The 12,212-nt window shown below is 37.7% G+C and overlaps 2 protein-coding genes across 2 annotated transcripts in view; both read left to right on the top strand.

Moving 5' to 3' along the window:
- SARC_05011 (hypothetical protein) overlaps positions 1-3,426 on the top strand; it is a 5,073-nt gene extending 1,647 nt beyond the window's left edge. The window contains exon 2 of the mRNA XM_014301137.1: positions 2,335-3,426. Coding sequence (XP_014156612.1) covers positions 2,335-3,378 — 1,044 coding nt within the window. The 3' untranslated portion in view covers positions 3,379-3,426. The remainder of the gene's footprint in view (positions 1-2,334) is intronic.
- Positions 3,427-6,022: 2,596 nt separating this feature from the next.
- Positions 6,023-10,886, top strand: SARC_05010 (hypothetical protein; the record flags this gene model as incomplete). Its single annotated transcript, XM_014301136.1, has 8 exons — positions 6,023-6,203; positions 6,613-6,691; positions 7,302-7,360; positions 7,759-7,863; positions 8,178-8,232; positions 9,217-9,338; positions 10,178-10,297; positions 10,746-10,886. Exons 2-8 carry the CDS (start codon positions 6,613-6,615, stop codon positions 10,884-10,886), a joined length of 681 nt encoding a protein of 226 aa, XP_014156611.1. The 5' UTR covers positions 6,023-6,203.
- Positions 10,887-12,212: the final 1,326 nt, after the last annotated feature.

Genomic DNA, 12,212 nt, shown 5'->3' with positions numbered 1-12,212 from the left:
TGTGTGTGTGTGTGTGTGTGTGTGTGTGTGTGTGTGTGTATACGTACTATATATATATATATATATATATATATATATATAAGTATATATATATACAATTGTATATGTGTATGTATATATATATGATGATATATATAACTATATATATATATACGAGCATGTAAATATATATATACAATTGTATATATGTATGTATATATATATGTGTTGATATACAGAACTATATATATATACGAGCATGTATATATATATATTTGGTGTGTGTGTGTGATTGCATATATATATGTGTATATGTATATATATATATGGTTATATATAGATATATATATATATATATATATAAACATTTGACCATATATATAAATACATGTACACATATATATATATGCAATCACACACACACACACACACGCACGTATATATATATATATATATGCTCATATATATATATATATATAGTTATATATATCATCATATATATATACATACACATTTCCAATTGTATATATATATATATATATAATTATATAGGGACTGTGTCTGTGTCTATCTGTAATAAATTAACATGAATATATATATTTGTGTGTCTGAGTCTGTTGGCTGTATATGTATTTGCATATATAAATACATATATAGATATAGATATATATACATATATATATGTGTGTGTGTGTATTCGTGTATAAATATGTATATATGTGTGTACTTGAATTCACAACTATACAGTATTTAATCCTATAAGTACACAACACATTCAAACATATTCTCATCTATACATGCATTTTTAAATATGGCGCGCATACACATGTATTAAAATTATGTATACATTTAGATGCATTTCTATATATATTGAAAAAGATCGATCTAAACATACTACTATACATATTGATGCAATATACATATATGTACATATCTCTCTGTTAACTTTACTTATATATATATATGTGTGTGTGTGTACAAGTTTATAGTTCAGTATATTTATTTCAATCATTATATATAGTTATATATGCAAATACATATATATATATATATATATATATATATTTAATTTATACATGAATATATATATATATATATATATGTGTGTGTGTGTGTGTGGATATATATATATATACATATATTTATACATATATATATTAATATATAATCTATTCATATATAAATATATATGTATATATAGATGTATATATGTATATGTCATTTCTTTATGTAAGTATGGTTGTGTATTTATATAATTAAGAATGTATTTTACATTTGTGTACACGTACATATATATATATATGTATGTATATATATATATATATGTTTATATGTATTTGTATATTTGTATATACATTGTTAATATATATGTGCATATGTATATGTATACATAGACATATATTCAAATGTATATATATATGTATGTATATATGTATATACATATAGATATGTATGTATATACATATGTATATATATATCTATTATGAATATAATATGTATGTGTGGGTGTGGGTGTGTTCAGAATTTGTACATACGTATGATATTTTTGTGTTGGTGTACATGTTTTCGTACATATCCATACATGAAATACATGTAAAACACATGGCATATTTTTTTTATAATTGCATAAAGAGATGTGGGTGTCTAAAGTTTTATTATATGTAAGATACAGTATAAGTAAAGCCAATACATGTATGATATATCTATATTTACAAACATATATGTATATGCTTATGCCTCTTATCATGTGCATATTTTTATTTTTCTTGTCGAAAAAATATGTGTGTAGAATTGTATATATTGAATAATGTGAATATATCCAATACTTGCTAACTACATTCAATTTTGTGCTCTACACAAAAATCAATGTAGTTATCATTGTACTTGCATACATACGTGTAGAAGTATGAGCAATCGCGGATTACACATTATGAGTGCAAGATACTATCTGAATATATAGCCTTCATAATGTGTAATCCACGATTTTTCATACTTCTACGCGTATGTATGCAAGTATAATCATAACGGCATTGAATTTCGTGGTGTGTCATTTGAGTATGAAAAGTTGTAATCCGATGGTTCTAGTTTGATTGTTTATTAAAAATCATATTTGTGCATGTTTTCAATATTTATACAGTGCGTGTATCATACATCTATTCCGGACGAGCTTTCGCAATAAGTTTTACGGAATAAAACCCTTTTTATTGAATAATTCATACAAAATGGTTTCTATCAATGGATATAAACCCACAGATGAACACATAATTAAAGTTCTAAAGTCTCGATATTCACATCCATCTGTCATTATATAACACAACCCCAAATAATGTTCTACGAATAATGTTTTCTGTACAGGCTTCGATCATTGCATATGGAACGCCGCTTGCCATGGCCACGGTTTTCTCGTCTTCGGCTGCGTCTCTGTACTTCTCTACAATGCAGAGTGGCGATTGCGATGTGTTCAGCGCCAGTCCATCCGTCGAGTGTATAGGATCATATTATTCCATCCTAACCCTGTTCACCTTTCTAATGGTGTGCATGGTATACAAGGAACTCACCGCACTAGCAGATCTACAGCAGATCTTGACAGTGTACAGAGGTCTCACATTTTTCATCATGCTTCTTACGGTGGGTAGAAAGCTATATATCGATGGGATGTATGCGTTGGACAGTCGACTACACACCACGGGCTACTTTCACTTCGACCAGTTTGCAGCAGCCTTTGGGCCCATCTTCAACGCACTCACAACACAGTACCAAGTTCCACCGGCCATCTACCCGCTCAAGAACAAGGCGAAGTCTATGAATGTGGTCACAGGCTATGTATCTGTAGCCACAGTCATCTACGTATTGGTGGGTGTCATGTGCGCACTGGCGTTCGACAAGGTGAATCCGCTTGTAATCCTCGAGTGGAGTTCGTATACCGGCTGTGGGAACGGATTCGAACCATGTGCCTCAAACACTTTCCCCAGTCTTCTCGCGAGCTCAATTAAGCTGTTGATATTGGGTTTCCCTCTGTTTAATGTGATATCCTGTTTCCCCTTGACGTGCTTCTGTGTGGGTGAGAATCTGCTGTCATGCATGCCCGAAGCGACTGTAGCCAGGTTTGGTCGTGAGGCCACATTTTTGGCTTGCCGTATGATCATTTGTACCATATCAATCACTGTGGCAGCTTGTATGGTTCGCATTGATACCCTTCAGACTATAGTTGGGCTGACCGGAAGTGTAATCGGTCTATCTCTGCCAATATTCATTGAAATGTGCAGTATATACATGTGGCCCAACCAACACAAGACACCTTACACATTCCAATTTATCACTAGCAATGCATTCTTGAAAGCATTTCTCGTGATTAGTATGATATGCACGAGCGCGGCACTAGCCACCTTCAAGGTTTGAATTGACTTCAGCGGAAAGAAGATTTACATTATCAATTTAGTAAACGACATACATCAACGAAATAAAATTTAGTATCTATGTAGTGTCTGATAATCAGATATAAAGCTTTATCTAGTCTTATATGATATTAGCAAACACTAGTTGGAATGGAATGCATCAAGATCTTGTTTTTTCCAATCACTATGAAATGTATTGACATGTCGCCTAACTGTGCTGCTCTTGAAATTCGGACCTGCAAGTCTTTCTACAAACGTACAGCTGTATGGTATTGAAATATCAATGTGGATTCCATATTTGACCTGGCAATCGACAAACCCGCATCATTATATTTAACTCGGAATTTCTGTGTGATATTGATTAGTAAGACATACTAGATTGTTCCTGACCTCATCAGAAAGTTTTGTTCTTTTGAATTATTCTTGCAGAAAACATCAAAATAGTTATCACGGAAATGAGTTCTCACAACCACCTGAGGATCTCGAAAATCTTTTATCAATAGATTTGCCTGTAAATTTGATTCGCCGTTATGGTATGCTTGGGAATTGAGATTGCATACTTTAAATAGAGCGAATAAAGTAGTAAGGTCGCCGACTTGAATATCTTTTCTCTTTCAATCATAGTTTATTTTCTTGAGTAATTACTAATTTCGCTCTAGCTGTATAATCCGTTCAGTGGCTCTAAAACGGATATATTTCCCACGGCAACAATCAATACAGCATGTACAGGCCCGTGAAGCTTCTCTCTTGAAATAAGTGGTGACGCAAGATAGTATTTTATTCCGTTTATTGCCTGCAGATGTCTTTTTTTGCAATATATAGAAGAAAATTCCTGGCTGACTCTTTACCGCATTGTACAAGTACGAAATGACAGGAATACATGTTCGAACGCTACGGTTAGAATGCCTGAGTTATACAAACGCATGACCTATATAAAAATTGCAGAAATTAGATATAGACGCGTGTCTTATAGGCACATGGGTATTTGGTATGACGGTTGTGTTATAAAATTTATATTATTGATAACTGGTTTTACTATACATAGGCTGAAACCTTCAAAGTATGTCACAAACTTATTCACAAGTCATCATGTATTTGATTTCAAATGGCTGACAGTATACACAACTCTCATGATGGCGGTTTGGTATTTGTATTGTCCCGCCCTTGAACATTTTTACATTTGCATAAACCTTTCTGAAAAAGCATACAATTGACGATGGGAGATCTTCCCAAGACTATGAATGTCTTCTGTGGTGTCTTCGGCTGGTATCTTCTGCGTGTGCGTGGACCGGGTTTTGTTGGTGACCGTTGTCAGCATTAGAGTTGACAGGGTTGTCGTTGGTGTGCACAGCACCTTGTTGATGCTCTGCGGTCTCTCTCTTGGCTTTTAAGCGCCGGCGTATAATCCACCATACCATATTTTGTTGATCTATTTGTTCTTGTTATTGCAGTTTCTTCCGATTGATTGCTTGGTTGGTATGTGTAGGACTTCGATGTTCTGTTTGGACTTTATACTTCTAAAGCTGCTTGCAATTTTTTGTAGTGAAGTGCCTGAATGATGCACCTGATAGCATGTTCCGACCTCAAGTAGATCGTTGGTATGTATAGAGAGTCGATTGCTGGCGAGGTTGCCGACCATCAGTAAAAACCAGGCATCAGCCAAGAGATCACTGGATCAGTGATCAATTAGACAAATAATTTTAGTATATATTATTACGCCTATTATATTTATATATCAATATCAATATGCGACATCTGACATCTCGGCTTTTAACAGGTTGACAACTGGTTTCTATTGGCTGATACCAGATGGCCGACATACCGATGTATTTTATATATTTTACAAAATACATAGCCTACTCTAAATATTTACCATATTCTAGTATTGTTATGTTTTAAAAACAAAAACAAAAGGAGATATTAGAAAGAAAGCTCTGAAATTGTCGCTGCCTCCCCGATTTTTTTATGCCTTGTTTTGTTTTTTTTATCTATTTTTGATTGTTTAAATAAACAAAAAGAAAACAAAACAGAAAGTCGAATGCAAAATCAAATATTTTTTAAAAACAAATACTTTTATTTTTCTTCATAAAGAATAGCCTTCTGTGTGTAATTTTCAGAAGGCTATGCATAAAGCTTCCTATTTTTGCGTCCGAATCTCTTTAGAGTTTTGACTCGTATTTTTTTCTTCTGAAACTGAATGGCTGAGTGCCAACTCCGAACTCAGACCTTGAAGTCGGACTGTCCGACTGCCCTTCGTCCGAGATCAATTTTTATTTTTATAGACAGATTATATTTTTGTAATTTGTTTTGTACAAATGATCGAAACGATTTGGGGGGGGGTTTTTTTTAAACACAAAAACAAAGAAAGAAAAAATATTAGAACTCCGAAGATTGAAAGTCCGAATTCGACCGAATTTACTCTCGTGATAACAAATAAGCAATCAATGTATAAATAGCGTTTTAACGTAAAAGTGATGACAATATAGTTAGCCTATTTAGGAAATTACTCAATTTTATACATACTCTTGTGTGTCCGTGAAGACTAAAGTGTGCACAGCTTTTTACAACTCACGTTCACACTTCCCGCACAACGAGAGGGAAGCGAGAGAGAGACGAGAGCGAGAAGATAGACAATATGCCATAATAATAATAAATCCTAAATGCTTGCGTTTAAAAAAAAAGGTGTAGGCAATAGATGCACACATCTCCAGGTTGCAGAGATTCAAAGAAGAGAACACTCGAATTAAAAGTGGAAACTCGAATGTAAAATTTGGCCTCAAACCGACATCGCATCGACCACCACATCATTCCAAGGAGGTCTTAAGCAAGGTACTGTATATACGTCACACCTACCACGATGGGACTTACAAAGGTGAAAAATATTACGTTTTAACAATTTCGTAGCCAGACGCAAACATGAGCGAATTTTTATGCACAATCGTAATAGTTAGATTGTATTCCTGCCTGTCCGCGGAGAACGATTCAAACTCTTATTAGCACCCTGCAATGATAACTGTGTTGTACATTATATTATATGGTCTCTCAATCGCACCAGATCGATTTCGTTCAACCTTTTACAAACAGTCAGGTGATGATTATGCCAAGGGATTTGTTTCCTTATCTCAATCATCCGTTATTTTGAAGATCCTAAAGGCACCTATGCATAGCTTTGTACATTTCAATCGTGCAACCTTCACAAGGAACAGGCACTCATTTATTAGGTAAATATGAGTTACAGATGGACACACTCTCGGAACCTCAATTCGTGCAACCTCGCAGAAGCCCCCTTCTTAGGAAGCAGAAAGAAACTGTTAACGGTATGTCTGGTATTTAGTAGTTTTTGTTTAATTGTTGAAATGTTATCTGTATTGACTCCTGACTCCTGTATCAATCGGTAGTATCTCAAAACTATGACAATGGTTGCTTGTACGTATATGTATCAGTGCAGCCTGAATAAATTTATTGTTCTGTGCAATCGCCAATGCTCCTATCTATAATCCATCCTTTTCTCCTTGGAATGCCCTTTGCGATCTATATTCATACATCCTCCACTCTATAGACTCAGTAAAAGTTATTATAGGTCTATCATACACATAATTCAGACAGTAAAACTCGACTGGATATGGGCTATAGCTAATTCGCGTACAAGTTAACGTATTCTCTTCAACGTAATCGCACTAGAGTACTGGTTTATTTGGGAGTCAGAAACATATGCACACATTTATCATGGCCGATATCGCTCAGAAAATAATGTGAACCCCCAGATACTCTTATTTGTTTTCTATGTATCGTCAATCACATCAATGTATGTATAATCCCATGATCCCTAAGTTTGTACGTGAATGCAGTCCTCGTGGAGTGTAAGTGAACCTTGTTTGTGCTCATCGCGCAGCCAAAGTGCTAACTATGAGATATTCCAACGCGCAGGTCATGAGGTGGTACGGCGGAGCCAATACTTGGATGATTCCGATCCCGACTCCTCAGAGGTGAGCGTATACTTGCGAATGTGTATGGTGTTTGTACATAGTGGGCACATTTGCTCAAATGGCGCTTGTTCTGGTCGTAAAAGTCTTCGGACTGTAGCTCTCCCGCATGTATGCATCCCCAGCGCGTGTCTGTGGTATATATATATATATATATTGAGCACACCTCGTTTATATAACTCATCATGTGTTCCGTATCTACTGGTAGCCGTAAACTTTCGATGCAGTGTTCTTGGACGCTGTCTTCTGGCATATCAGTCCTCTCTACGAGCATTTTCCACTATATCTTACTTTTTTGTGCCCTGTATTTGCATTGTGTTCAATGACCAAACAGGTCCATGTCTGCATAACATGCGCATGCTAGCAGAATCTGATTGCTTGAGTTGTTCTTCTCGTGGCAGGTTTCCCTAAGTGCGGCTTCATCGCGGTCGTTCCAAAGTCAGAACAGTCGCAATGTGGCCATAGACAATCGCACGGGGGAGGACATTGCAATCATCCAACGACAGGTGAGTTGCATGTGCACTGATCGGTGATAGTCGTAGCAACACTGTGCAATTGCTTGAGATTGAACGTATACAGTGTCAAATAACACACACATGAAGCAAGTGCAGACTATGGTATAAGGGAAGACACACTTGAAGCAAGTGCGCACTATGGTACAAGGGAAGGGGACTGAGCGACTGAACACTGACAGAAGCACGGTAGATGGTTTAGAAAAAAAATGGTGGAAGTTCATAAATCACACAATCCACAATTGAATTTCCCGCGGTAAAGCACGAACCAGAATCCATTTATTTTATTTTATTTTTGGATCACATAGACTCGAACCAACTCGAAAAGTGGATGGAAGGCGAAGCAGAAATGGACCACTGATGGTATGTGCCTTACCATTTTGTCACAACTCATTTGTGCTAACATAGTGTGTCATGGCACAACTCATTTGTGCTAACATAGTGTGTCATGGCACAACTCATTTGTGCTAACATGGTGTGTCAGGGTTCTGTCTTGTGTTTGTTACATACCAGTCGGTCACTAATCCAGAATCGTGCGTTGCATTGCCAGGCTAATAGACTCGTTTATATGTGCTGTATCAGGTTTATATGCGTTTATCTGTTGCTGCATCAGGTTTATACGCGTGTGATGTTTGACCTGTCTGTGCGCCACTGGCTGCTGTGTTTTTAAGTCACCTGAGGCTGCTGTGTTTTTAAGTTACCTGTGGCTGCTGTGTTTTTAAGTTACCTGTGGCTGCTGTGTGCTTAGTAGCCTGTAGAAATTGGTTCCTCGTGTTGCAATGTATTGATGTTGTTGACTGCGTCTGTGGTGTATGTTGCATGTTCGGGTGGTGGTCGTGTTTCTTCGTGACTTCCTTTGTTTCGGTGCCCTTGTCTTGTTTCATACTGTTTTCTGCACTCATATCAGTGGCGTTCGTAGTCGGTGACACTCTGCAGCCATAGAATATATGTGTATGGTATGTTTTCTGTTCTTATTTATCCATAAAATATATGTGTATGGCACGTTTTCTGGTCTCATTTTTTCATAGACTATATGTGTATGATATGTTTTCTGTTCTCATTTATTGCTAGCTCTACACTCGCAATGATCCATTTGTAGCCGCTGAGTGTTTGCTATAGCTTGGTCCACAGTTTCATTGCCTATCGCTACAGACATTCCCCACTTCGCAAGGAATCCAGAGGTTTGCAATCTTTCCATTTTCATTCTCTAGAGTTCTGATAAATAGACGTTAAACTTCTGTTGGCAAAAGCATCACCAATCACTTATTACATAAACACGTGTTTGCTCATCTCCACAATCATTCCCCTCTTTGCTTTGTTGGGTACCTTCGCCATGGCACACAACAGCCGGGACTAAACTGGTAGGAACAGCTGACCCCATTCTGTGGGCACCCGTCAGCACAACCGACACGGACGACAAGGGCTGGATCTACACCAACGGCGTCTCTAGGGTGCCCCAACTGTTTGAGGTACGTAGGTACATGCATGTGTGCAATGGACAGGTAATGCAAGTGGGTAGATACAAGTGTATATCTAGTAGGGATATGTGTTAGATATTGACGGTATGTATATGTGTATAACTGAGGTTGTTATTCCGTGTTTGCATGAGCCCAGGTGAGCGACTATGCACACTTGCCTGCCATGTGTTCAGATCAACATACTCATCATGAAAGGTGTATTCTTGACTCCGAACTGTTGGTACACGAGCTGCCGTTAACTTGATATGCGGAACGACGTTTCGTGATTGAGATAATTCAAATCCTTATGCCGAAACCAGTGACAAATATGAGCCAATTTATAACATTCTTGCAATCATCGTCTACATACTCTGCGATTCTCAAACACTCTATCTTGGGTTAGTGACCTCTGTGTGCACTTTGTATGTTCAGCTTCGAGTCCTCGAGTACCTGATAAATTCCAGCGACAAACCGCCATGGTACGATCTTGTCCATTGCAAGAGTCTCTGTTATTATAGCTCTGTTATTATTCTCTGTTATTATAGCTCTGTTACTATTCTCTGTTATTATTCTCTGTTATTGTAGCCACCGGATACTATACCACTCACGAAACAGGCCCGTTCACAGGCCATGCATCTGTACCCCGCCCCCTGTTGCCTTATTAGCTCACATGAACGTGTTAGTCCACAATTATCTTATTTGTTCACAGGTACTCCCATGTTACTAATTTAATTCATAATTCACACTTGCCTTATTAGCTCACGTGCACTCCCATGTTACCTTATTAGTCCACACTTACCCTATTGACCCACACTCCCCTTGTTCGCCCAAATGCACTCTTCACTTCACAGGATCAGCACAGTAAGAACTGCGACAAGCTGCACACTGTGCGCTATCGTCGGTGGCACATGTTGACACTCATTGAGCGTCGCGATGACCTTGATCCGGTGCCACTCACCACTGAGCATGAGGTGTGCATGTGCTGGCAGGGGTGGATGGTCTAGTCCTCCCATTTAAGCATTTACAACCTGCATACATGAGTCTGGTAGACTGGTTCCGTTTGTTGGTACTGTACAGTCACCAGTTGGTTGCTGCATACGCTGTTTCGCAACTGTCGCATTGCGCATCAATAGTGCGATGGCCTGTGGGCTGTTTGTGCATGTTAAGTCCATGTACCATATAGTGCTTGCGTATTGTCTTCTTAGCACATACACAGTTGCAGCTGTGTGCGCCACGGTCACCTGGCATTGGGCTTGGTTGTCGTTTGGCTCCATAAGTCAGTCAGTCAGTCATAGCCCCGAGTGTCCCCTCCTGCGGCCGTTCTGTGCGTACCAGTCGTCTTAGGGTTTAGGGTTTTTTGCGTACCAGTAGTCTCTCGTGTTGTACTCACCCGCAGTCTCTTGGCTTCCCTGCCTGCAGACCAAGTACCTGCTACTGTCTGTGTTGCGAGGGTATGACCTGTCCAAAATAAGTGGTGCACGTACCCTGTACCGCATGTCCAAGAAGCACGAGCCCTTGTGGACCGAATTCTTCGAGGACCAAGCGCCTATCCAACCGTAAGTCAGCTGATGGCACCTGCATCTGCATCTGCACCTGCACCTCAGACGTCTGGACCAGTGGTCGTTGTGTATAGGCACGTGACAGTGAGTGTGTGCCAAGTGCACATTCAGCCATGTTTGCTTTGATGTGAGGGCAGGTGTATCTCCCTGTACGCGGATATGTTCTAGTGATTGGATGTGCTCTGACCATAGTATGTACGTCAGTCGCTATCCCTTGTAGTCTGTAAATTAGAGTGTGCCCCTGTATCGTTCAGACTATCAAACTAGGTTACAATCTCTCAACGGTACACACCAGACCATGCCACGCGCATCGCTTTCAAATGTATTTAGCTAGACTTTAAACCCTAAATATCAATGTACTGTGCACAAACGTAGTGAAATAATTGGAGGCTGTGGTACTTTTACGACATTTGTCTCAACCCAAGCGAATGCATATGTGTTAAGACCTGCCATGTATGATGTTTTAGGGTGCGAGAGTCTTTACGAATGGAGACACACTTGTGTGTGTGAATGAATATTCACTTGTACACACGTACCCAGACGAACCCCCCACTAAACGTTCATAATACATCTCTACCCGTCGTTAACGGTTTCAGGGACAGCACCTCCGATGCCCAGAAGCAAATTAATTCCATCATCAATAGGGCATGTGTGGTGGCTGTGCATGCTAAGGGTGTGTACGGAATACCACAGGAGAAGATGTATCTCAACGGCGCATCAGGATATCTGAGGATGAAAGTCAAACAGAATCTTACCAATTCACAAGTAGGAAATTTGTTTATACAATGGAAGCACGGAGTAAATGTGAATATAAATAGTCATCTGAAGATGTAAATAAAAGTTTTTAAGTATATATATATATAAGTGTGTGTGTGTGTGTGTGTGTGTGTGCGTCTCTGTGTGTATGCGTATATGCATATATATATACTGTATATATATCTATTCATGTGTAAATATACGTGTATATATATACATATATATACATACATACATACATACATATATGTATGTATATATATATATATATATCTGTATATATATATATCTGTATATATATGTATATGTGTCTGTGTGTGTATATTATTATATATACATGTACATATATCTATATCTATATATATATGTCTGTGTATAGTTTTTTTGTGTGTGTTTATGTATGTTGGATGTATATATATCTATATACATATATATATATATGTGTGTGTGTGTATAGTTTTTTGTGTATATTTAAATATATTTATATTTATATATATATGTATATAACTGTTTATGTATATTTACATGCATAAATATATACAAATATATATGTTTTAGTGTGTGTGTGCTA

Source organism: Sphaeroforma arctica, assembly GCF_001186125.1.
Source record: "Sphaeroforma arctica JP610 unplaced genomic scaffold supercont1.304, whole genome shotgun sequence".
NCBI classification, from domain to species: Eukaryota; class Ichthyosporea; order Ichthyophonida; genus Sphaeroforma; species Sphaeroforma arctica.
The sequence above is the reverse complement of the archived record's forward strand: the minus strand, read 5'-3'. Positions and strand labels throughout refer to the sequence as shown.